This window comes from Neoarius graeffei, chromosome 13 (assembly GCF_027579695.1).
Source record: "Neoarius graeffei isolate fNeoGra1 chromosome 13, fNeoGra1.pri, whole genome shotgun sequence".
In the NCBI taxonomy this organism is placed as follows: Eukaryota; Metazoa; Chordata; class Actinopteri; order Siluriformes; family Ariidae; genus Neoarius; species Neoarius graeffei.
Genome location: NC_083581.1, coordinates 23,234,992 through 23,261,544, shown reverse-complemented (window position 1 = coordinate 23,261,544; position 26,553 = coordinate 23,234,992). Strand labels below are relative to the sequence as shown.

The following is a 26,553-nucleotide window of genomic DNA, read 5'->3' as shown; positions in this document are numbered from 1 at the left end:
GCTCCGGTTTCCCCCACAGTCCAAAGACATGCAGGTTAGGTTAACTGGTGACTCTAAATTGACCGTAGGTGTGAGTGTGAATGGTTGTCTGTGTCTATGTGTCAGCCCTGTGATGACCTGGCGACTTGTCCAGGGTGTACCCCGCCTTTCGCCCGTGGTCAGCTGGGATAGGCTCCAGCTTGTCTGCGACCCTGTAGAACAGGATAAAGCGGCTAGAGATGATGAGATGAGATGTATAAACATAGTGTGTGTGTGTGTATACACAGAGTCTACCTGTAATGTGCAATTTTTCCGAGCCTCTCAATATGGCAATTTTTCTATACTTTTTCATGGTAGATAATGCAAATAGCCCCCTGTATTTAATCCTTCGTTTGTCTAATTTTTATTTCAGTTTTATTTGTTATCTGTTTGACATTTTCTTGCTACTTTAACACGGGAATTTCCCCGATGTGGGATGAATAAAGTGAATCTAATCTAATCTAATCTAATCTAATCTAATCTAATCTAATCTAATCTAATCTAATGTACATAAAAACAATCAGTTGGACTCTGGGAAGGGTGAGCTGGCCCCTTTAAGGTGGTGTTTACATTAGACCATATCAGCGGATCATCAGATTAACGTTTTTAAAACGATTCGCGTGCACACAGCAGCGCCAATACACGATTCGCGTGCACACAGCAACGCCAATACACGGATACGCTAATCACATGACTAATTAGATGGCACGTAAGTTGAAATGTGTAAATGTGTAATGTGTAAATTCCTCCTCAGCGGCTCGGCTCCGCAGGCATCCTGCGCTCCAAATCACTCCGCCCTGAACAGCGAGTGCCCTCTGGAGGGTGCGCACTCCGGCCCTGCGCAGCTCACAGAGCGCGCGAGTAAAACGCACGAGCAGTGATTCGGGACTGAGCCGCTGTGTGTGTGATCCCAGTGCATATCGGGCATGCGCAAGTCACTCACCACTTGCAAGTGGAAGGATGGCAAGCCTAAAGGCAATCATAACTACACAATGGGCAGTATTTGCATCTTACCATGAACAACATTAAGAATGGCAAAGCATTATCTCATCTCATCTCATTATCTCTAGCCGCTTTATCCTTCTACAGGGTCGCAGGCAAGCTGGAGCCTATCCCAGCTAACTACGGGCGAAAGGCGGGGTACACCCTGGACAAGTCGCCAGGTCATCACAGGGCTGACACATAGACACAGACAACCATTCACACTCACGTTCACACCTACGGTCAATTTAGAGTCACCAGTTAACCTAACCTGCATGTCTTTGGACTGTGGGGGAAACTGGAGCACCCGGAGGAAACCCACGCGGACACGGGGAGAACATGCAAACTCCACACAGAAAGGCCCTCGCCGGCCCCGGGGCTCGAACCCAGGACCTTCTTGCTGTGAGGCGACAGCGCTAACCACTACACCACCGTGCCGCCGCAAAGCATTATATTCATACTTTTATACTCTTTTTAATATACTTTTTTTTATACTTTTTTAATTCATACTTTTATACTCTTTACTCCAGCGAATCAGGAAGGTGGATGTCACAGTGACGTTGTCCAATGACGACGTCAGCTAGAGCGCAGCACAGCGTTTCCTTGTTCCTCAATGTTTACACAGCACCGGATCAGATACGAACTGGGTTGAATACGTGGGCCCTGGCGGATTCAAGTTGTTCCGCCTGTGGAGTCGTTTCCTGGCGTTTTAATGTGCACGGACAGTGCATCCACGACGAAAACGAGACGGATACGGTCTAATGTAAACACCACCTAAGCATCAAGTGATTAAAGTCACTGCAGATAACTCGCTATTTCAGAAGAGCATAAACCTTGTATGAAGATGCATTTACAGTACCTCCCTTTTCTGGTTCCTTGTGTAGTGCTGGCTAAGTGCTGAGTTTGACTGTCAAAGCATCTACCTTTCTCTGGGAATCCCAGATGACCTTTGACCTGGTTTACATTTACATTTTTTTTTTATTTTTGGGATTTGTATTAAGGTTTCTGTTTGGGATATGGTGTGTGGGTTTTATTTTTATTCATTTTATTTTTTAAATAAATCTGAACTTCTAGCAAGTTAAAAAAAAAGTGATTGGGGATTCTCAAAACAGTTTTGTAATCATTGCATTTGATTAATTATAGTTGGTCATAATTATTAGCTCCAGTGAACCTTGGCCTCAGTACAGGGGAAGGAAGGGTAGCCAAACTGCACAGGTACTTGGGTACAGCAGTGACACATAGGAACAAGGTTACTTTGCTAATTTCTACCCCACTGTGTAGTGTAAATTGAGTGAGATGTGATCTCGGAAATCTGGATACCTGCCCTTCTAGTGGTTGATGCTACTGAGCCAAATGTTGAGAACAATTGCACGAGTTGTGCCATCAGCATACTGTCCTCTCATCATGCTCTCATAACTTCCTAAATTAAAACAAAATGCAGTATTTGAAATAACCAAAGGATAACATACCAGTAATGTATTTGTAACTTTATATTCTGTCCAAATAAGCTTGAGTTATGCTTATAGAATCATGCATTAATGGAAAGCACATCATTATGCAAGTCTTTTTCTCATTTTGTCTTTCTGATTCCGTTTCTCAGACTTTGTTACAGGAATTCCCAGAGGTGAACTTCTGCATGGCCAGGTAACATGTCAGGATTACTTTTAGATGGCATGAATTTTGTGTGTTTTTGGGTGAAAGTAAGCCTGATTTTGTAATTTAAAAATGTATTCTCCTCAGGTGTCTATTCTTAACAACTCTTTGGAGACCATGAAAATCATTAATGGTGAACAGGTAGGTCATAACTTGGTCACACCATAACACCTCCTTACTATTTTGTGACTACTTAATCATAATATATGCTTATAATCATAATTAGAAAATGATCTTTGGGTTGTGTTGGATATTAATAGTTTACACACACAGTCTGGCTCTTTGTGCCTGGTAGGTGAGCTGAGTTCTCAGACTGCAGTACGCTGATGATTTAAAGCAAAAAAAAAATGTTTTATTGGGTGTTTTATTTAGTGCACTCTGACACTAAATGTGAATTATTTATTTATTTTTAATATAACATGTTTAAAGGTGGCGGCACGGTGGTGTAGTGGTTAGCGCTGTCGCCTCACAGCAAGAAGGTCCGGGTTCGAGCCCCGTGGCCGGCGAGGGCCTTTCTGTGTGGAGTTTGCATGTTCTCTCCGTGTCCACGTGGGTTTCCTCCGGGTGCTCCGGTTTCCCCCACAGTCCAAAGACATGCAGGTTAGGTTAACTGGTGACTCTAAATTGACCGTAGGTGTGAATGTGAGTGTGAATGGTTGTCTGTGTCTATGTGTCAGCCCTGTGATGACCTGGCGACTTGTCCAGGGTGTACCCCGCCTTTCGCCCGTAGTCAGCTGGGATAGGCTCCAGCTTGCCTGCGACCCTGTAGAACAGGATAAAGCGGCTAGAGATGGTGAGATGAGATGAGATGTTTAAAGGTAATTTTACCAAAAAGCTTCCTGGTATTATAAATGGAAGGCTTTTTACTCTTACCCTGATTATAATGGTGCATTCGAGTTACCTCGGAAGTGGGAACTCAGAGTTTGGAATGATGTCAGTTTTGATTTCTATACGTCTGAGGTACAAAGCGCAAAGCCATATTGATTTGGAGTCACTACCTGGACTTAGGCTTGGTTAAGAAGACTACCCCAAGTTTGAGTAGATATTTTGAGTTGTGCGAGCATTTTCATTCTTAGTCAGAGATCAGGAATTGCAAGTTACCTCTAATCCAATGCAGTATATTTATTTATACACTAATTTTTAATGGTGGCACGGTGGTGTAGTAGTTAGTTAGCACTATCGCCTCACAGCAAGAAGGTTCTGGGTTCAAGCCCAGTGGCTGACGGGGGCCTTTCTGTGTAGAGTTTGCATGTTCCCCCGTGTCTGCGTGGGTTTCCTCCAGGTGCTCCAGTTTCCCCCACAGTCCAAAGACATGCAGCTTCGGCTAATTGGTGGCTCTAAATTTGACCATAGGTGTGAATGTGCGTGTGAATGGTTGTTTTGTCTCTGTGTCAACCCTGCGATGATCTGGCGACTTGTCCAGGGTGTACCCTGCCTCTTGCCCATAGTCAGCTGTGATAGGCTCCAGCTTGCCCGCAACCCTGTACAGGATAAACGGTTACAGATAATGAATGAATGGATGGACAATTATTAATGACTCAGTAATTTATACACCACATTAATACTGTGGCTGAAATGAGTCCAAGCTTGGAAGAATGCTTGAAGTCATTTTATATAAATGAAGTGTTGAAGAGATTTTAGGTGAGTAAATCTGTGTGTGAATGAGTAAAGCACTTAATTCTCCTATAGATGGGCTCCTACTTTGGCTCTGCTGTGGCTGCTACAGACATCAACAATGATGGGTTAGTGATTTTTAACACTACATGTCACTTGTATTTGTGTTTTACTCTGTGTGGAGTTGTTGCTCTTTATTTCCATTTTCTTCCATCTGCTCACTTACAGACTTACAGACTTGTTGGTTGGTGCTCCCATGTTCATGATGCGTGACTCAGATGGGAGGTTGGAGGAATTGGGGCGAGTGTATGTGTATCTACAAATGGGTCCACTGGAGCTTGTACCACATCTACCTCACCTCACTGGCACACAAGTTTTTGGTCGGTTTGGCAGCTCTATCACACCTCTGGGAGATCTCAACCAGGATGGCTTTAATGGTACCAAAGAACCAAAGCTTTGATCTATATTGTGTTTTTGTTCCTGTCTGTCTTCTTTCGACCCCCAACCCCCAGTTCTGCTTATAAACAATGGAATTTCTTTTTAGACTCACCGGCCATCTTAATAGGACCTTGTTCTCAATCCTAAAATTCCTGTTCTTGGCTGCAGGAGTGGAACCCAATGTGGTCTTCTGCTGTTGCATGCTGAGATGCTTTTGTGCTCACCACAGTTGTAAAGAGTGATTATAGGAGTTGCTACCATATAGCCTTCCTGGCAGCTCAAACCAATCTGGCCATTTTCCTCTGACCTCCCTTATTAACAAGGCATTTCCACCCACTGAACTATTGCTCACTCAATTATTATTTTTATTATTTTGTGTTCGCACCATTCTGTGTAAACTCTAGAGACTATTGTGTGTGAAAACCCCAGATGATCAGCAGTTTCTGAAATACTCAAGCCAGTCCATCTGGCACCAGCACCCATGCCACAGTGAAAGTCACAGAGATCACAACTTTTCCCCATTCCGATGTTTGAAGTGAACATTAACTGAAGCTCTTGATTTGTAACTGCATGATTTTATGCATTGTGCTGCTGTCAAGGGGTTGGCTGATTTAGATAACTGCATAAAACAGCAGTTTTAGTGGACCTAATGGGTGTTCCTAATGAAATGGCCAGTGAGTGTACATTCCTACATTTTTTTTTCATTTGTAATATGTTCTCTTCCTCTGTTCCATTAGACATTGCTATCAGTAGTCCATTTGGTGGGAAAGATGAAAAAGGATTGGTCTTCATCTATAATGGTTATGCTAAGGGACTCCGTGAGAAGCCTTCTCAAGTGATTACTGGTCAGTGGTCATCAGCTGCCCCTCCTGCACTTCCTGCCATTTTTGGTTATACCATGAAAGGAGGAAAAGACTTGGATCACAATGGCTACCCAGGTGAGAGCTGGATTAATCAGCATGCTTCACCTTTTATTTTATGGGGATGGAAATGCAAATGATGCGTGTATGTGTTCTTTTTTTTTTTCAATACAGATCTCATTGTTGGAGCTTTTGGAGTAGACAAGGCAGTTCTTTACAGGTGAGCTGGTTGTTTTTGTGCACTTGTATTACAGTCTGTGCTCATTAGACACGCACACAGTGCTGTATTCTGTTCTGCAGGTCTCGCCCAATTGTTAACACAAGTGCCACCTTAATTGTGTACCCAACAATGATCAATCCTGAGGAGAAGACCTGCACCATCAGCAGTGGAAACCAAACCACACATGTTTCTTGGTATGTTACTTTTCTAATTGAACTTTTCACCAATGTGTGGCGAAAGTATTGGAACAACAAGGCCAATTTATTGGGGGGGGGGTGTTAAATAAATAAATGATAGAGCTTGCATTTCCTTATATTTACATTGAGATGTGTTAAACAACTTGGAACATGGTACCTTTGATGGCAGACCACCCAATTTTTAAAACATTTATTTATTTTTGCACAAACCTATTGGAACAGTCAGTCTTAATGTAAATTACACTTGATATTTGGTTGCAAATCTCTTGCTTGTACTAACTGCATCAACCAGTAACCGACTGACATCACCAGACTGTTCCATTCTTATTTTGTGATGCTTTTCCAGGCTTGTACCATAGCTTCTTTCAGTTGTTTATTTTGAGGGGTTTCTCTCTTTAGTCTCCGCTTCAGGAGGTGGAAAAGGTCTGGCTTCTCAATGTTGTGTAATGGTTTGGGTCAATCCCCCCCACCACCACCCAAAATAAATAAATAAATAAATAAATAAAAGGTTCAAAATGATTTGTTTTTCTCCCACAGACAGCTCTCTGGTCTTTTTTTTTTTTTTTTAAAGCAATAAATAGTCTTCACAGGCAAAACCCAGGTCTCAAATCAAGTAGACATTTCAAGCTGTTACTTGTTTAAATGGTCAGTCTACTTGGGTACACCTAAGCAACAAGAAACACGTTCCAGTATTTTTGATCGCTTGAAAAATACTTGGGTTCAAACAAAAAGTGGCATGTTTCATGTGAGCAAGGAATATGCAACCAAATATTGTGTGCTTTACAATAAGACTGTTTCCACTACTGAAAGTAGCTCATCTGAAAATTGGATGTTCTGCCAGCAAAGGTGCCATGTTCTGTTTGCCAGGTGCCAAGTTATTTAACACATCTTGATCTAAATATCAGGACATGAAAGCTGAAATGTTGATCTGATGGTCTTGTAATAATTTTTCTTTTTTTAATCTCAACCACACATTGCCATTCCAATACATAAAATGTCCAGTTCCTAGATATTCATCCTAGTGATTATTTTTTCTGTTCCTTTTGAAGTGATTCATTACAGATGTAAAATTAAAGTGGTGTGTTGTTTTTTTTTTAATATCCTCATGCTTATTTAAAAATAATAATAAAAAAATCTAAACACTGCTTAACTGATAGCATTGACTAGGGGTAAATACTTTTGCAGCAGTTTCAGCTTTGAGATCTCACCGTTGTGTCTCTCTGAGCTTTGTACATTTTGATTTGTGCAATTTTCTGGTGATTTACAGCAACTTCAAACCATTCATTTTGCTCTGTTTTGGGCTATTCTGTTGGAACCCAAATTTTCACCCTAGACACAGATTTGTGACTGACTGGAATAGGTTCTTTCCCAGAAGTGTCTTCCTTCTGGCCTGATAAGGTCTTCACAGGTTATAATGGTTTTCACTGTGCTCCTAGGAAGGTTTAAAGCTTTGCTGATCTTTTATAACCTGCTCCAGCTCCTCAATTCCTAACAAGTTCTTCTCAAAGCTTCATGGGTAGTTCCTTGGTCGTCATGACAGCAGGACTGATCTGGTCTCCCATTTTAGCTGCAAGACCTCCCAAAGTCAGAGATGATAATTTATAAGCATACAGTTGGACTTGGGTGGATTTGACATGAACATGTGTAGCTTGTTAATATATTTTAGTTTTAATTTAGATTGTATTGGGGGGGATTTTTACTTATCAATTAAGCAGCTTTTAGATAGCCTCGTAATTATTTCAATATAAATACATTGTTTAATTTCTTTTCTGTAGTCACTCACTTTAAAAGGAGCAGGAAGATCCTATTCTAATATACTTATTAAAATGTACTTATTAAAAGAGAAATACTGGGGGAGTGAATACTTTCTGGTGGCACTGTATGTCCCCTTCAATCTTTGTTTTATAATAAAGAAATAAAATATGGCACACCACCAGATGGCATGTGGAAGAGCCACTCAAATGGCCAATGGGTGGCATCACTCGACAAGTCAGTTGTCATTGCGGGCCAGCTTCCATACCTGTCGGGTCTGTGGCACTTTTGTGCATCGGGTCTGGAGGTTCAGAGAGTCAACACGATGGGTGCACGACATAGTTTGTTTTACCTTACTGTGCAAGGGACTTCGTTAGGAGAGGAGAATAGTATGTGAGAGCTCACAAGGCCAGACATTCCGTGGCAGCTTGGCCAGGCCATTCATGCCTCTGGTGTGGGCCTTGTCACCCATCTGCGTTTCTGCACATCATAATGAAGTCATCATCGTTAGCAATGGACAGCCGACAATGATTAGAGCCTAAGGCTACATCCACACGACAGTGGCAACGAGATGCTATTAAAAAAAATATCGCGTCCACATGGGCAACGGATCAGTAAAATATCAGGTACATATGGCAACGCAACGCTTGCTGAAAACGATGCAATACACATGCCACACCTCTAGGGGCGCTGTAAGACGGTCCCATCGGAGACACCAGAACAATAGAAGAAGTAGACGCATGCGCATAAACCCCTTCTTCTACCCGGTGTGGAGCACTGTCAGGAACAAACACACAACAAGAAGAAGATGGCTGCCACTACGCGAGGAAATCGCGCCTTCTGTGTGTACAAATTAGTTTTATTAGTGTGCATAGTTTTATATAACTTTCTTATTGTGTGTGAACATTTTGAAAAGCATTTTTATATAATTTATATAACTTTTTATATTGTGTGTGAACATTTTGAAAAGCAGTCTCATCCAATAAAAAAGAAATTCAAGAAATGGTTCAGTTACTTGTTTATTTAAAAGAAAAGCTGTATACAAAAGTGAATGCAATGCAGCGGTTCATACAAAACAGCGAGAGTGCTGCTTGTTCTAGTCATGTGGTTGTGACGTCATCGTAAACAAATCCGTTCTACTCATCCAGACGACTTCGCAACGGCGCCGTTGCCAGATTTTTCCACTCTGGAACCCGTTCTCAAAAAATATTGTTGTGGGGCACCCAAAACGCCGGTGCCGTGTGGACGCCAGGCTGAAACGATAAACAATTTTATCAGATTCACCTGAATCCGTTGCCGTGTGGACAGGGCCTAAGTAACAATTGGTGGTCTTCACTTTTTATTTTTTTTTCCCACCTGGAAATATTTCTGAATATTTTGTTTACTTTTTGGGATAAATTGATATGTTGAAATCATCTGTTGTATCTTGTCACCTGAGTTTGTTTGTTTGTTTGTTTGTTTGGTTGGTTTTATAGATAGTGAAAAAGTTACTTAGGCCTTAATAAATAAAATCATAGACGATTGATGGAGGGTCTACTTTTCTTTTTCCCATGACTAGATATAGGTGCTCTAAGACACTCTGAGAGCTGCAGGCTTTTCTGAATTAAAATGTTTGTTTTTTGTGTGAACCTTAATCACAAGTAAATTTTTTTTTTTTAGATCATCTTGTTCACTTTTGGAGATTTTAAGATGCCCTTCTGACTGTGGCACAGAAGTACCACAGATATTTTAACAGCTGGTACCTTATTTAAAAACTGGCTTGGTTAGACTTGTATTTGTTTCTCTAGCTATCCACTAGCTACTTAATCAAATCATGACATTCGCTGTGGGAGAAAATCATCATCTTTGCAAGAAGATTAGACAGTAAATCGTATGATGTATATTTATGGTTTCTAAAATTTATCAGCCTTTTCCTTTTTTCCCCCCAGGAAGAAAAGTTTTCACAGAGTGCTACACACAACTTGTGTAATATAAAGTTTTCTAAAATTCTGGTTTGTTGTTCTAGAAACTAGACCTGACCTGTCAGTATCAGTATTAAACCAGGCCCAAGAACAATAATGTTACTGTAGGGAACCATGATGGTGGTGTTTTAGAGGAATAGTCTGCCTTTGTAAGTGAGGGTGGACATGTCGGAGTTATAGAAGGAGGGTTGTTAAGTTGACATGATCAGTGTTTAGTATGGATTTGAATGAAAGTCTCACTGGGCAGAAGAAAAGCAGGAAGGTGGTGAAATGCAAGAGACGGACTTTTCCATTTCCGGTGTCAGTATTTATAAATGCGCATCCTGGACTTCCTTCATCTGGGGAGGGAGAGGAAACTGCTCTGGGCTACAGAGTTGTGCCTGTGCTCCGATTTCTGCCCTTGTCTGAATCAGACAGGAAAATGTGTATACACACATGTCTTGATTACAGCTTGTTGCCTGGTAATGGTGAGACTGTGGTGGGGGAGGAGAGAGTGAGAGAGAGAGCTGACAGTGACTTTGAATGAGATATTGTTTAGTGGTACAACACAGCTGGAAAACATCAGGGCATGGCAAAAGCTGCACATGCGTGTAAGAGCGCGTGCACACGTGATGCAAAGCAAACACGTGTTTAGGGGTACACATGGGAATGCACTCCTATTTATTGTAGCCCAGGTCAGGAGAGGTCTGGACTGTACTGGCTGTTTTCTTACTGTTTTCTCAGGTTTTTGCTAATCTTTATGGCTTTGTTCTTTTGGCCTCACTTCTTGCTCTCCTCTATTCAGTTCTTCAAGCTTCTTTAGAATTCCCTTTTTCTCTGTTTCTGTATCAGTACTTTTAATTTTTTTTAAATCAGTTTCTTGTTCATGCTATAGTTCTTGTGGAAGTATCGTTATATCATGCTAAAATAACATCTGACCATCTCTTGGCTTTCTGGAATTATATGTTGAAGAAAGGGAGGTTTTTCCTTCGAGAAGAGAATCTTCTTGGCCTATTTCTTAATCACTCTGCAGCAGTGTTCTCTTTGCCAGATGTTTAATTACGAAACCTTAAAACCTTAAGAATGGTCTCTGTATGATGGGAAACTAAATGTATAAATGTGACTTGATTCGTGTACGTATATGTAAGGATTTGTTTCCGTCTACACAGCTCTCATGTCTCCATCTGCTTTACTTCCTGCAGTGTCAACTTGAGCTTCTGCCTTTCAGCCAATGGGAAGCACCTTCCAGAAGATCTAGGTGAGCCAGCAGACCACATCTGCCTCCTATTATGCACATATAGCAGTGCTGTGTAAAAGTAGCTATATATAAATTCTCTCTGGTTAGCACTTTTGAAGGGATTTCTTCTCCCCCCCCTCCTTTATTTTTCTACATCACACTTGACTGCAACTGACAGCCACGTTGCATCCTCACCTCACACGCTTGCTGATTACCTGTTTATCTTATTGTTTATCCATGTTTCATTAAGTTTATTGCACAAGAAAAGGCCAATTTCCTGTGTAGAAATTTCTCACATACCATTGTGCTTCAGTACAAATGTGTGATATGACTTTTTAAAATTAATGAAAGCACTGAGATTGTCAGTGCAACATTCTCACTCGTTGCATTTTTTTTGGATTGAAGCACTTTTTTTCCAAATGACCACAGATTAATTTATTACTGTGTGTGTGTGTGTGTGTGTGTGTGTGTGTGTTGTAGTGTTTAATGTCGAAGTGCAGCTGGACCAGCTGAAGCAGAAGGGAGCTGTTCGCAGAGCTTTGTTTTTGGACACCCAGCAGGCCAGCTTGCAGAGGAAACTGAAGGTGCCCAATGAAGCCAAGGTCTGCCACAAGACCAAAATCTACCTGAGGGTGAGTTAAAACATCACAAATTCTGTCAAAAGTGAAGTGAAGCTACAAGCTCATCACATATAACCTAGCTAATTTTCAGAAATGCACTTCTATTCTATTTATTTTTGCGATTCTATCTAAACCTGTGTCTGTTCTCCTCCGTTCCGGCTCAGGATGAAAAGGAGTTTCGGGATAAGCTCTCCTCCATCTTTATCACCCTCAACTTCAGTCTGGATGAACAGGCTCCCACAGACAGACATGGCCTCCAGCCGATCCTCAACTACCAGACCACTGAGCTGATTGAACAGAAGGTATAAACATTAATTTTATGCAATACCACTTAGTACGAATACACAGGTGATTTTACAGAAAATTGCATGCGTTGGTTGGTCAAGAAATTCAGACACTTTCTCGACCAGTCACCTCGAGTGACTCGGCAAAATGGCGGCCAATCGCTTTATCACTAAGTGAGGAATAATTACAAATGATGAAAGAAAATGCTGTTCCTAAAAGCACTAAAGATGCTGCAAAGTTTGGTATAAAACTATTCAAAGGTAAGGTGGAATTGTGATTTTATTTGATGAATTTCAAAACAAAGTATTTTATGTGGCTCAGCATAGATAAGTGACGCGAGTCTGTGTGCCTTTATTACATTTGCATGCCACTTTTGAAGTTTGACATTTTTTAAAATATGATTTTTTTTTTTATTAATTTTTTTTAAATCACCTGTGTAAAATAATTATCTGCCTCAGGCTCAGTGAATATAGGTGAATAATAACCTCGACTTTGTTTCTGTAATTATTCATGTTTCTTTCACCTTTGGCGAATTATTGTTAGTTAATGTTGTATAGATTATTTTCTAGATAATGGTGTCACAGACTTTCTAGTGGTGCTAAAGCAATTCTCAAGTGTTTAGCAATATTCCTAACCAAATAATCTAGTACTAATCACTGCAGTTTTTCATTTTCATCATTGTTCCACTAGTTTAATATGCGGTCTGCATTGAATGAGTTGGCAGATCATACATTTGGGTCTGCCCAGTTCTCCCCCTTCCCGTCTTTTACTCCAGTTTTCCTCCCATCCAAATTTTCAAAACATACATCTGGGAAGTGCTCCAAAGGCTCTGGAAAAAAAATGCAATGGGAGAGATTTCGTTATCCTAGCAGGAGTAGTTCACAGGATTGATGTGGACTGGTCCATTAGTTGTAGGTTTTTGGGTGTGGCTCTCTCAGCCCATTTGGCATTTGGTTGGCTTTTGTATTCGTCCCAGTTTTCTGATGTAGTTAAAATGATACCAGTGTAAGCCCAGGCTTTCAGCTATCTTGTACATCATATGGACACCAGTCAAAAAACATAGTTGGAGTTTCAAGAGCAAGTTTCCTTTCTTGCTTTTCCTCCTTGCTGAAACTGGTTTTCATTAAAAGTGAAATGTGTTGTGTGCATTCCATACTTCAAAGCGGTATCTACAGTTGCTCTCATGCCAAATATTGATTGAGTAGAAAAAAAAATCAGCAATAAACTACTACTACTATTTTTTTTTAAACAAACTTTTGTGTTCCTTATGTGAATTCAGTGTTAAAGAGAAGGAGAATGAAAGCAATGTTAACAGGACAAGAGTGACTGTACTGGGACCTGTGTGTTTTGGTTCATTCCATCATATGCTGCAAGAGTGAGAGTCCTAGTGCTCGTCAGTGAACTTTCTCTTCCTGGTAATTTGCTCCACATGGACCATGGTGGAGTAATGAATTCATGAAACTGTTCTCTACACAGGCAATCCCCAGAGCCCATAAAGCATTCCTCTAGTACAGACACACGATGGCTTTCAAATCTTATTAATTGCTTTGTTTGTTTAGAGTTCTAACCCATGTGCCTGGTTATCCCTCGAGTGTGAATATATTGAAAATGTTATAGCGGAGTGTTTTTCTTTTCCTTCTGTAACCTTCGCATTTGCTCCTGCTTAATGTGTTTTTCTCTCCATTTCCACTTTATTACTTGTAATAGCTGAAACACGAGAACTGAAAGCTCGCTTTAATTGTGCCATTTGCTGCACTTTAAGAAACCCATGCACCACCATTACCTACTGTTGAATGTCACTGATACTCCTCCTCCAGCCCCAAATTGATAGAATTTTATTTATTGGTTAATTTGTTCCAATTGGATGTTGATCAGCTTTTTGTTCAAATATTGATATTTGGGATATCGGTGCATTTATTGTTGAACAGCTGAATTAACGTTATAATAATTTCCTTTTTGCCTTCCTTGAGAGGTTGAGTTCAGGCCAACGCACAGCTTTAGTGAGTCGAGCAGGAGTCAGCCTCCCTCCATGGCTTTAATTAGAGCTCAGTGAGGTCTGATTACAGGGAGAGGGCACTGCACTCTTTCTAATCTCACTTTTCTATTTCTTATCCATATCGTCATCCACATACTCGCAGCATCATGCTGAAGCAATTAGCTATCCTGTGGTGCTCTCTTTATACATGTAGAGTCAATAATACAAAAGGTTCTTTACGTGTGTGTGTGTGTGTGTGTGTGTGTGTGTGTGTATATATATATATATATATATATATATGTATGTGTATATGTATATATATATATATATGTGTGTGTATGTATATGTGTGTGTGTGTATATATAGACGTGTGTGTGTGATAGGTTTTTCTGTATTTTGACTTTCTACATTGTAGAGCAATACTGAATACATCAAAACTATGAAATAACATTTAACAATTACTCCATGAAATCGGCTCGTACATGAGCTGATGGCCAACGAGGCGCATAGCTCAGAGTTGGCTATAAGCCATGTACAATGAGATTGAATGGAATAACTCTTTAATTCTATCGACGTTCACTGGATTTTGAGAAACGGAGCATTTTTATTTTTTTGCAAATTTGATAAATAAAAACTTTATGCAAAACGTCCGACAAAATCATTTCCACTTGGAATGTAAACAAACCGGCAATTTGTGAAAAATACGATGATAATTCTTGAAAAATAAAGATGTTCTTACAGTCATACTTTTATTCCATATTTTGTTGCAGGGCTATTTATTTATTTATTTTTTGTATTTTTGGGGGTTTTGTTTTCGAGTGGTGTTTTTATTTCGTCCTCGGTTGGTTCAGGAGCACGAGCCGTCATTTTCTTCTTTAGGATTTTTGGCGGTTTGGTGCTGAAGACTGGGCTGGAGTGTGGAACAGGAGATATTGGGGGGAGACAGACGAATGTATTCTTTTAGCTATTTGTTTCTTTTAAATACTTCATAACAAAGTGATGTACGGTATCTGACTTGATGTGCTCCACCATTTTGTTTTTCTCTACTGGCAGTATATGAGCTGTTATATCCTAGTAGTGGAGTAGCCAATCAGAGCACGTGATGGCTCACATCCATTGAATGTGGATAGACTAAATGGAATTATATCTTAGTTTATTTTTGATTCTTCAGTGTATCCAGCATTTACCTTGATGCTTCGCACACTATTGGCATCATCTTAACCAGCTTCATGAGGTAGTCACTTGGAATGCTTCTCAATTAACAGGTGTGCCTCGTCAAAAGTTAATTAGTGCAATTTCTTGTCCTCACTGTGTTTGCGATCAAATAGTAAATTAAAAAATCCAGTAAATAGCCCTATTCCACAACTGTTGTAATCCATATTATGTCAAGAACTGTTCAACTAAGTAAAGAGAAATGACATCCATCATTACTTTAAGACATGAAGGGTCTTTTAATTCATAAAAATAAAACCAGACAGTTGAATTAGGGGTGTCCAGACTTTTTTGACTGGTACTGTATGTCTCCTCTCCAGTTCAACCCTTGTGATTCTTCCCATTCTGACCGTACACAAGTCACACACTTGCAGCATGCAATTATTCCTCTCTCTCTACAGTAAAAATGTCTATCAATATTGTAGCAGATCAGTTATGAAGTTTAACTTTGTTTTGATTTGACATCTTATTATGCTCAAGTGGTGTAGTTTTCTTTAGTTCAAGGCAAATAACTTATTACCAGTTTAAAGGTGATTAAAATTCCCAATCATATTTGCTTTAAATTACATTTATTCCCCCCCCCAATAAGATAGTACTGCGTATAGAAATAGAAATATCATTTCTATTTTCTTATTTACACTTTCCGTTTCTTGTCATTTTGATTTTTCCAGGCCCAAATCTTACTGGACTGTGGTGAAGACAACATCTGTGTCCCTGACCTGAAACTTTCTGTTGATGAGTAAGTCATTTATCAAAGGAAGCACACACTTAGCATGCACTGTTGAATGCTTCGTGTGATTCAGGCCTTGTATTTATGTAGTCGGTAAACAACTGTCAGCAGTCCCTGGAAAACTCATGGAGAACAATATTCTAATAAGCCTGAAAATGAGAAAATAAAAAACGTTTGTTTTGTAAATACATTTGATGAATTGCAGAGAATTGGTTAATCATTAATGGTAAATGTGTTCCTGTTCCCATGTGATAGTAGTGAACAAACACACACACACACACACACACACACACACACACACACACACACACACACACGGTGTTCATTGTGAAAACAGGAAGGAGAGCTGTGCTTCACATACTGGGATTGGCTGCTGGTGGCTTGTGGGGGGAAAAAAAGACTAAAGTTGTGTCTGGAAAATCCTGAGCTGGATTTGTCTTCCTCTGCTTTTGTACCTTTAATTCCATTTTGATGTTTTTTATTTTTAGATATTTGGCTTGATTCTACAAAAATGTTTACTTTTATGTAAGCAAGCCCTATAATTTACCTGAAGTTATTCATGATTGATTATTTATTTGACTGTATTCTTGATCACCTGATGCTATGATGAGGCATGTAGATTTGTATAATATTCCTGAGATTTGTGTAGGTGACATTCCTAAAGCAGGGGTTTAGAATTGAGTACTGAGTGGAGCTACTCAGTTATTTTTAATTATTTTGTTTCTGAGGAGGCAGTGGGTATGGGGGTTTCCTTTTCAGAACAAAGCCCACTTTTAGTCATGTCTGTAATCTTTGCCAAGCCATTTACTCTACAATAGTGCTGGTCTTAGCAGCAGGTTTAGGATATGCAGCGAAGCTTTATTTACTCATTTCATATGAAATTGTTTCTGTGTGTGTCTGTTTGCAAGTTATTTCCTGTCATTATCTTTACAAAGGCCACATTAGCATTAGAGGACCCTATGATATGATATAAGGAAATGTATTATTGTTGCCTGAAAGCATGGCACTGATCTGCCATGAATGATCTCAAAGGTAATATTTTGAACCTGGCTATTTGAGCTCTTCCAGCTTCATATGTGAGGCACCTAAATTTGAATCTTGCTTCAACACAGTTTTACAAGGACAAGCAGTAATTGAAAGCATCTGTGTGGCCCTTGTATGGAATTTCTCAGTTGAGTTTGGTGCTGTGGAGAAAAATCAGGGGAAGGGGCAGTGACCGAATAGAGGAGGGGACTCGGGAAATGGAGGGGGTGGTGTTTTACAACCGCAGCCTGTGTTCTGATGCTTGTATGGCGCTATTGCTACATAGGAAAATATTTTTCCCTTGTCGATGAAGGTCTTCCTTGAAGTTGGGTTGTGACTCAACTGGGAATTTGTTTGACGAGAATTCAGGACTTGGCTTTCTTAAAGCATTTGCTGCTGTCTGGCTCAACCTTAGACCAACTTTGTGATCATCTTAATTTGTAATTAATTTGCAGCATCATTTATTTTGCTGACTGTTGCGTACCAACCAAGTCAGCAGTTCAGCTTTTTGTTTTTTGTTTTGGTGTGTTTTTGTTTTTGTCATAAGCAGTTCTGCAGTAAGTTTTTCACTTTTTCTTTCAGTGGTGGCAGGAAGGAAGTGTACATTGGGGATGATAATGCACTAACCCTGACTTTTAATGCTCGGAATGATGGAGGCGGCGCCTATGAAGCTGAGCTCTATGTCGTGCTTCCTTCGGAGGTGGACTACAGTGGAATTGCCCGCAATAATGAGGTAATTTATAGAGACCAGCATTGTGTGTGTGGCTTCTACCATGCTTTGAATACATTGGACACATGATTTGTAGATATAGACCAGTGAACACTGCGATTCACCATCTGGCCAAAAGTATGTGCACCCTGGACCATCACACCCGTATGTGCTTCCTCCCCCAACTGTTACCGCAAAGCTGGAAGCACACAATTGTATAGAATGTCTTCCTGTGCTGTAGAATTACAATTTCCTTGCACTGGAACCAACAGACCCAAACCTGTTCCAGTATGACAGTGCCCCGTGCACAAAACGAGGTTCTTGAAGACAAGGTTGGCATAGAAGAACTTGAGTTTCCTGCACCCCCACCCTGATGAACAGGAACACTGACTGCACCCCAGACCTCCTCACCAACATCAGAGCCTGACCTCACTAATGCTCTTGTAGCTGAATTTAGAATATATGGCTCTTTTGGCCATGGAGAATATTAATAGCAGTACTGACTCTGTTTAATGTACATGGGTCAAACAATTAGCAGATTATTTAGAAAAAGTCTAATATTTGCAGGGAAGATGGCACTTCATAGCTAGTCCTGGTTTCTCACCAGTTGTTACTTGTCTTTTGTCTAGAGTTTGACTCAGCTGACGTGCAGCTATGAGACAGAAAACCAGACACGCTACCTTATCTGTGATCTAGGAAATCCCATGAAGTCTGGCACCAATGTAAGTTTTTCAGGCACAGATTATATATTTACATGAATAAAATGTCATGTCAAGCATTTTAATCCTATCATTAACATACCAAGGACTGTCTGTTAAAAGCTGGTTTAATTTGCCTGGGTTAGTGTTCTCAGTGGGGCATGTCCAGACATGGGGCAACAGTGTGGCTCTTGCTCTAAGAGGTGACTAAATGTTCCCATCAGGAAAAAGGAAATGATGGTCATTTTGGCTTTACTCCACTGTGGTCTGAAGTTCCCCTGCTGATTCGATGACTAGGGATGACAATATCAACTACAAACCCAGGACTACTGACTTTACACATTAACGAGATTACACTGTGGACAGCTGTCCACAGTGTATCTCGTTAATGTGTAAAGTCAGTAGTCCTGGGTTTGTAGTTGATATTGTATATCACAGAAATTTATCACTGGAGTCATATTCAGCAAAATAGCATATGCTACCTCAGTATACATGGGAGTGCTGATTTTTCTTTTAACTCCTAACATTCTCTGGTTAGTGTTCGGTGGAAAAAGAATATAAAACTAAGTGTGGAGCTGGCAAGGTGTTACTGTGTCTAAGACCAGCAGTGAAATGATGGGAAATAATTTCAGGTTCTCTTGGAATAGTGGTTTATTACAGTAACCTGAATTCTTCATTCGGATTTAAGTCTGTCTATAGGATGTAGTAAGGAGACTTTGGAAAGACACTTGCGTCAGACTGTACAGCTGTTTTAATACCTATAGAGTAGTGGAAAATATGTCAGCACTAAACGTAATCCTTTCCATGTAGTTGTGGGCAGGTCTGCGTTTCACTGTGCCTCGGCTGCAGGATTCACAGAAGGTGGTACAGTTTGACTTGCAGATTCGCAGGTATGCAAGCATGTGTGCACACCTCAACGCTTTTACTGCTAGCAGATTGTGTGGCTCGACCTATGTGGAGACGTTTAAATACATTTTTTTTTCTTCCCTTCTCTTATTCTCTCTCTGCAGTAAAAATGAGAATAACTCTCAGAGTGAGGTTGTCCCCTACAGGCTAGATGTGGTGGTCAAGGCTGAAGTTATTTTACAGGGGTGAGTTCAGGAACAGTGTGCAACTGGCTCTTTTTGACTGGAACTCCTCATTGCACAGTTATTTCTGTTCCCTGCTCACTTGTGCTCGTTTTCTCACACACTCACACACACTCTCTCTCTCTCTCTCTCTCTCTCTCTCTCTCTCTCTCTCTCTCAGTGTGTCCCTACCAGATAAGGTCTTTTTCCCACCTCCAAACTGGAAGGTGATCAAGAATGTTGCAGTGGAGCAGGAAATTGGGCCTCAAGTACAGCACATATATGCGGTAAGGACTTTTGCTGTTTCTAATACCCAAGAAGCCAGTCATTATTCATTATAAAGCAGGTTCTTAACGTGCACAGCTGCAGAGATAAATCCAGAACACGACAGACACTCCGATAAGGACAATGCTTTGAACAGGGGGAGACCTCATGGGTTTTATTGTACTTAATGACCACACAATATTACATCCATCCTTTTGTGTTCTGTAGAGACAGACATGGAATTTAAAAATAAATAAATAAATAAAGTGCATGCAATGATTTGTCAGTCTGAGGTCATCCTGGATGTTGACCAAAGTTGTACATGCACACTCACCTCAACTGCCTTGAAAATCCAGTTTACATGTGCATTAATGTGTAATTTGGACTAAATTCATGTCCATGTCAAGAGCAGTTTTAGTGTAAACATTACCAAAACATAAACAAGTGTTCAGGGGTGGACAAATCCGTAGCGTTTTTTTCATTTTACCTTTGTATATTCAGTAAGCTGTTCATATAACAGTCACGGTGTTTTCATCTTCACTCATCCAGCAGCCAGAGAAAGAAAAACTATACTCCCTACTGACTTTTCCAAAGAAAAAAACTTTTGTAAGCGATTTTTGGTAGCATAACAGTTTCAATGCTGTTTCCAGAATCAGGAATAAAAAGGGATGTGGAAAAGGTACATTACAGTGGATTGCTTATACTGCTGTATAATGCTACTACTAAATGGTGCATCCTCACATTTAAACACTTCAGAGTGAAAATAAACACACTATAGTCAGACTAATAATATTTCTACGTGTGATAAGAGAATAGCACAGCTCATGACCAAAACGTTAGTCAAAGACTTTCTACTTTTTTTTGGGTGGGAACAAACAAGAGACATTACCAGCAGAGGATAAAGACTTTGACTGCATAACGTTGCCTCTCCCAAGGATTCAGATACTTGCATCTTTTCCAATATTAATACACAGGAGTAGCTCATCACACTTGCATGCGCAGTATATATGTTGTGAGAATAATTGTATTTAAAAGTGTTAAATGGTTTTCCCATCTCATTTCATCGGGTACAGCTTTCATTCAGATTTGATTTGGTCTCTTAATATTTTAATATTTTTATCTGAACATCAGTCATTCCAATGGATTATCTGTTGTTTTGTCATTCATGATTATGAATATATTGCAGAATATTAACTCACTTTCATATTCTCTCTCTCTCTCTCTCTCTCTCTCTCGCTCTCTCACACACATGTATCTCCTCCTTCCAGTTGGTAAATAATGGTCCAAGCCGTATTAGTCACACACACCTTCAGCTGAAATGTCCCATGAAGCTGCAGTCCCAGAGGTTTATGTACCCTTTGGAGATCATCACTGAGGGGCCTGTAAACTGCACAACAGGCAATATTATGAACCCTATGAACATAAAGGTAAGGAATTTTGGGGAAAATTATCAGTGATGGTGATGACCAGGCTGTGCTGATGATGTGATTCATTGTATTTTTGGAGAAGTGAGTTTGTTGCTCACATGGATGAAAATGTATGGCGCGCACACACAGAGCATACAGGCTGTCTGTGAAGAGGAATCCCCTAGTAGTGAAATGAGTGAATTCAAATTTGTGTGACATCACACAGACAGAGGACAGCCCCCCACACACATGCGCACACGTACGTATGTAGGCACTAGCATATGGTGCACAGAAACACACCGTTATAACTATTCCCCTCTTCCACAAGGTGCACATGTGCAACTCCACCCTCTTACCCCCACAGATCCACCTAATAAATTTGACTTGGATCATCCTGTGGAATCTTCAATACTGTCACTTATCCCATTGCCATCTGTCTATTAGCCTAGTCATACACGCTTCAATTACCACTTCTATACACAACACACTCATCTGCTCAGTTTCTCGGTTATAAACCTCTTGAATTTGTTGTTTCTCACTGGCTCTGTTCACTTTATTTGGATGCAACTGAAGACTCAGCAGTCATCAAATCTCTAGAAAGCCATCTGGAAACGAGCCTGCTTTCATGTAATGGAATTAATGTGGGTTGTAGTTTTTGTCTTGCTGTGCTTGTGTATTTGGTTGTGAGGAGTGCACCATGTGATATTTTCCCAGTGGACAAAAGGACAGAGGTTTGGATAAATGTGGTAATGCAGCCACATGTGAAATTGAGTGGTGTCCACATGAGTCAGTGGGTGGTTCAGATTCAACAGTGAGCTCAGCATCTGGATTACGCAAACGGGCATCAAATTTCCACTCAGTATGTCTTTTTTTTCTCTCTCTCTCTAGCTTCAGCAGTCCACAGAGCAGCCTCCTTTATTGCACCACCACATTGAGAAGCGTGACGCACACAGGGGGGAACTGCCCGAGCTGACGAACCTGGTGAGAGCACAGAAATCCTTCCCAGTAAAGATGAGGCAGCAGCACAAAATGCATTTTCAACAAATATTTGATATCTTAGCAGATGAGAATCTTGTCAAGTTCTTATTCTAAAAAGCTTCCATAGATATTCATTTAAACTAATTCTATGAGTGAACTGTCCAAATGCACTGTCCCCATGAGAACCCACCTCTCTTTGAACTCAAAAGTCCAGGCTATTAAGTCATGTAATGAAGTGAGTCAGGTTTGGGGGGGTTACAGTTTGTCTCTGCCTGACCGGCTGGCTTGAAAGAGGTGCGTGTTTGCACATGTATGCTCACCTAGCACTTTATTAGGAACACTATACTAATACTGGGTAGGGGCTCCCTTTGCTTGCCAAACAGCTTCAAAGTGGTATAAATTCTAGAAGATTTTGGAAACACACTCTCTCTCTTAAGATTCTGGTCCATCTTGATGTGATTTTTGTATTACACAATTCCTGCAAATTTTTACTTTCATACTGTGAATCTCCTGTTCTACCACATTCCAAGGGTGTTCTACTGGACTCAGATCTGGTGACTGGAAAGGCAACTGAATTCGTTGTCATGAACTCATTGTTCATGAAACCTGTTTGAGATGACTTTTTGCTTTGTGACATGGTGCATTATCATGCCGGAAGTAACTATTAGAAGATGAATTAACTGTGGCCATGAAGAGATGCACATGGTCAGCAACAATACTCAAGAATGCCAGTCTTCTGTGGCATTCAAATGAAGATTGATTGGTATTAATGGCTCAAAGTGTGCCAAGAAAACTTTCTCCCACACCATTACACCATCTCCACCAGCCTGGACTATTAAGAAGGCAGGTTGGGTCCATGGATTCCTGCTGCTGGTGCCAAATTCTGTGAGCTTCAGCAGAAATATTGATTCATCACACCAGGCTACATTTTTCCTGTCTCTTTCTATCTACATACGTACGTATGTACGTACCTGACATGGTCATCTGCTGCTGTAGCCCATCTGCTTCAAGATTCAATGTGTTGTGCATTTTGAGATACTTTTCTGCTCATCACAATTGTACAGAGTGGTTGAGTTACTGTAGTCTTTGTCATCTCGAACCTGTCTGTGGTGGGTTTCCCAAAAGCCTCTTAACGCTAACAGTATCTTAACTAGGAGAGAGAGTGTTCATTGTGCTGGTCACTCTACCATTTAGTGATGTTCTTTGTACTACGATGCTTTTGGGAAACTCTGCACTGGCCATTCTCCAGTGACCCTCTCCTCAACGAGGTGTTTCCGTCCATGTAACTGCAACTTTTATCTTCTTTGCACCATGCTGAGTAAACTCGTATGTGTGTGTAAAAATCATAGACTGTCTGGCATCAACAGTTACGCCATGGTCAAAATCACTGAGATGCCCCCACCCCCACCCCCACCCCCCACACACACACTTGCATGAATGAGGTATGTGTGTTCCTAATAAAGTGCTCAGTGAGTGTAAAGTCCTTACTGTGGGTAGAATTAATGACTTTTTGGCCACATTTCTTCACTTTTGTTGTTATTCAGTTCCTAACCAATTGGATAAGTGCTGAAATGCCCAACCTTTTAATAATATGGCAGAGCAAATTAAACGGTCTCTCTTTCTTAGCTACATTAAACTCCGTGCCTCTGAGGAAGAGATGCACAAAGGAAGTCATTAAGATGGCCTAATGACACAGTCTAGCATTTTCCGCCTGCCTGTCTGTAATCGGAGTCTGAATGACAGTGGTGAGGACCACCAGGTCCCCACAACCATTCAAATGCTACTGTGCTTATTTCTCCCTCTTCTTAAGCCAACTTTAATTCCAAAATTTACATATGATTGTAAAACCAGGGAAATGGATTTGGTTCTTAATTTGGCTGGCTGCAGCTGCAGTCAGCATTTTATAGTCTTGTGACTTGGAATTTTAAAAAGCTGAACATTAGGGCTTTTGTTATCCTTCATGGCCTGTAATTCTGTCTTTATGGCTATCTGTCTCTAACTTCCCAGCTGACTCCTTCTTGATACAGTGGTGCTTGAAAGTTTGTGAACCCTTTAGAATTTTCTATATTTCTGCATAACTATGACCTAAAGCACCATATTTTCACACAAGTCTTAAAAGTAGATAAAGAGAACCCAGTTAAACAAATGAGACAAAAATATTATACTTGGTCATTAATTTATTGAGGAAAATGATTCTATCTATCTATCTATCTATCTATCTATCTATCTATCTATCTATCTATCTATCTATCTATCTATCTATCCTTTTTAATTGAATGGTTTTAATGAATTTGGTTCAATGGAAACAAGTATGATTTTTATGTAATGAGCAGCAGTTTTATGGGCTTGCTCACATGGACTGATTATTTGATGATAAAAAGTATAATTTATGGTTAATTTCAATTTCTGTCTATCCTCCTATGTTTTCTGTCTTGGCTACATTTCAGTCCTGTTCCAATGTTGAATGCTGGACCTTGCAGTGTAATGTGGGTTTATTGGAGAAAGGTACCAGTGCTATATTCCAGGTGCGTTCACGCATGTGGGGCGAGACTTTCAACATGGTAAGTTTCAGGAAAGACGTGCAAAAACAAATCTGTTCACATTACTGTTTAAAGTCATACCTATAATTCAGGCCATGTAACCTCAAATGAAAGGTTTTTCAAAACATGGACTGCTTAACATCAACTTCATTTATTACATCAACTAAATGTCCGTGTTAATCATGATCTGTAATGTTCCAGCGGTGGGATGTAGTCATTTGGCAAGTATGGGGGGAAAAACCATATCACTAGCCAGCCACAGTAGCATTACAACTTGTTCGTGTGTGTGCATGTGCTCTTGAGAAGGTCAGCTGGTACCTCTAAATAGGAGCTCTGTTGAGAAAGGCCTTACATGCTCTGCATAGCTTAAGTCCACACACACGGTACTGTTGAGCACATTGAAAATTCATTATCTGCAAACCCCGAGTTCTCATATGATTGGAATGTTGTAGGGATTCTTTGAGAACAACTAAAATGAATGAATACTGCCACCTGCTGCCTATTAAATTAAATGAAAGTTTTATTTATTTATTTTTAGTTATTATTACATTCTATATGATATATGGGGGGGCACTGATTCTTATATGGATATTTCTAATACTGTTTTTACATTTGCTTTCAGAAAAAGTATAAGAATTTTATTCTGGAGTGTGTAGCTAGTTACACAGTGGAAAAGATGCCATATGCCATTTTGCCCAAGGAGATTCCAGCTGGGTCTAAAACGGTAATTATCAATACAATTACCTGTTATGCATATGCTATATTTATTATTTCAATAATTTAAGTAATAATCTTTAAGGGTATTTTACATGAGTGATATGTTCTTACAGTTGACCACACCTGTGGTCTGGAATAAACCAGACAGTCATTATGATGTGCCTTTGTGGATCATCATTCTGGCAATACTGGCTGGGCTTTTGTTGCTGGCTCTGCTTATCTATGTTCTGTATAAAGTGAGTATGGCATAAATAGTGAAACTGTTTTTATAATTGAGTCTTAATGATGGTTATGTGTTCTGGATGTTATATTAAATATGTGGTAGCTTCACATAAAACATACTAAGACTCACTGAATCAACGATACTGCTCCGAGCTGTATGTAATAAATAATATTGTAATAATAGCTGTAATAAATAATATTGGTTGGCTTTTTTTGTGGTATATCAGATATATTCCACTCAGCTAGCATGATATTGAACGAGCCGAAGATGAGTTATCTGACATCACAAAAAAGCCATTATTATACATACACCTTCGATGGAACAATTATAGATTTTTACAAAATGTTAAGAACGGGGGGGTTACTTACCAAGATCCAATGCTGATTCCCTGTGCATGTGCAGTAGAAAACTCATTGAATATTTGCATCAGCTCCAACGTGTGGCGTCATGTCTTGACAACCATGCAATATCGTAAACCATATTCAGTGCTCCTTCTCCATTGGGTAGAGTGATGTAATACATGTAGGATAAGCGATATGCATGCTATTAAACCAAATGAATGAAACTGGGTAGAAGGGACTAGAATATATGATTTTTATTCCATTGAAAAAGTGTCCTGTATGTATAATAGTATATAGACCCTGCCGGAAGTAGTAGAAAGGCCAGGCCAATTCTTTGGTTTATGTTGTACACTGACGACGTTTGAATTTGAGGTCAAAAGATGACTGAGATGATGGATCAGAATTTCAAATTTTGTTTCCTGATATTTACATCTAGATGTGTTAAATAACTTAAAAATGGTACCTTTTTGTTTGAACCCACCCACTTTTCAAGAGATGGATCGTTTAAATACAGTGTCTTGCAAAAGTATTGATCCCCCTTGGTGTTTGTTCTGTTTTGTGGCATTACAAGCTGGAATTGAAATGGATTGTTGGGGGGTTAGCACCATTTGATTTACACACAATGCCTACCACTTTAAAAGGTGCTATTATTATTTTATTTTTTAATTGTGACACAGTAATTTTAAGATGTAAAAACAGAAATCTGGAATGTGCATAAGTATTCACCCCCTTTCATATGAAACCCCTAAATAAGAGCTGGTCCAACTAATTCACTTCATAAGTCACATAATTAATTGATTTTAAGCTCCACCTGTGTACAGTCAAAGTGTCACATGACACTTTGACTGTACAGTC

General features: G+C 39.9%; 1 protein-coding gene across 1 annotated transcript in view; it reads left to right on the top strand.

Moving 5' to 3' along the window:
* The window catches only part of itga5 (integrin, alpha 5 (fibronectin receptor, alpha polypeptide)), a 90,172-nt gene that overhangs the window by 58,771 nt on the left and 4,848 nt on the right, over positions 1 to 26,553 (top strand). Inside the window, exons 9-29 of the mRNA XM_060937357.1 lie at positions 2,600 to 2,643; positions 2,740 to 2,793; positions 4,342 to 4,394; positions 4,495 to 4,703; positions 5,442 to 5,642; positions 5,739 to 5,784; positions 5,865 to 5,978; positions 10,876 to 10,931; positions 11,391 to 11,542; positions 11,695 to 11,832; positions 15,674 to 15,741; positions 17,338 to 17,488; positions 18,094 to 18,186; positions 18,973 to 19,052; positions 19,173 to 19,253; positions 19,411 to 19,516; positions 20,762 to 20,920; positions 21,788 to 21,880; positions 24,325 to 24,438; positions 25,040 to 25,141; positions 25,248 to 25,370. Coding sequence (XP_060793340.1) covers positions 2,600 to 2,643; positions 2,740 to 2,793; positions 4,342 to 4,394; positions 4,495 to 4,703; positions 5,442 to 5,642; positions 5,739 to 5,784; positions 5,865 to 5,978; positions 10,876 to 10,931; positions 11,391 to 11,542; positions 11,695 to 11,832; positions 15,674 to 15,741; positions 17,338 to 17,488; positions 18,094 to 18,186; positions 18,973 to 19,052; positions 19,173 to 19,253; positions 19,411 to 19,516; positions 20,762 to 20,920; positions 21,788 to 21,880; positions 24,325 to 24,438; positions 25,040 to 25,141; positions 25,248 to 25,370 — 2,237 coding nt within the window. The remainder of the gene's footprint in view (positions 1 to 2,599; positions 2,644 to 2,739; positions 2,794 to 4,341; positions 4,395 to 4,494; positions 4,704 to 5,441; positions 5,643 to 5,738; positions 5,785 to 5,864; positions 5,979 to 10,875; positions 10,932 to 11,390; positions 11,543 to 11,694; positions 11,833 to 15,673; positions 15,742 to 17,337; positions 17,489 to 18,093; positions 18,187 to 18,972; positions 19,053 to 19,172; positions 19,254 to 19,410; positions 19,517 to 20,761; positions 20,921 to 21,787; positions 21,881 to 24,324; positions 24,439 to 25,039; positions 25,142 to 25,247; positions 25,371 to 26,553) is intronic.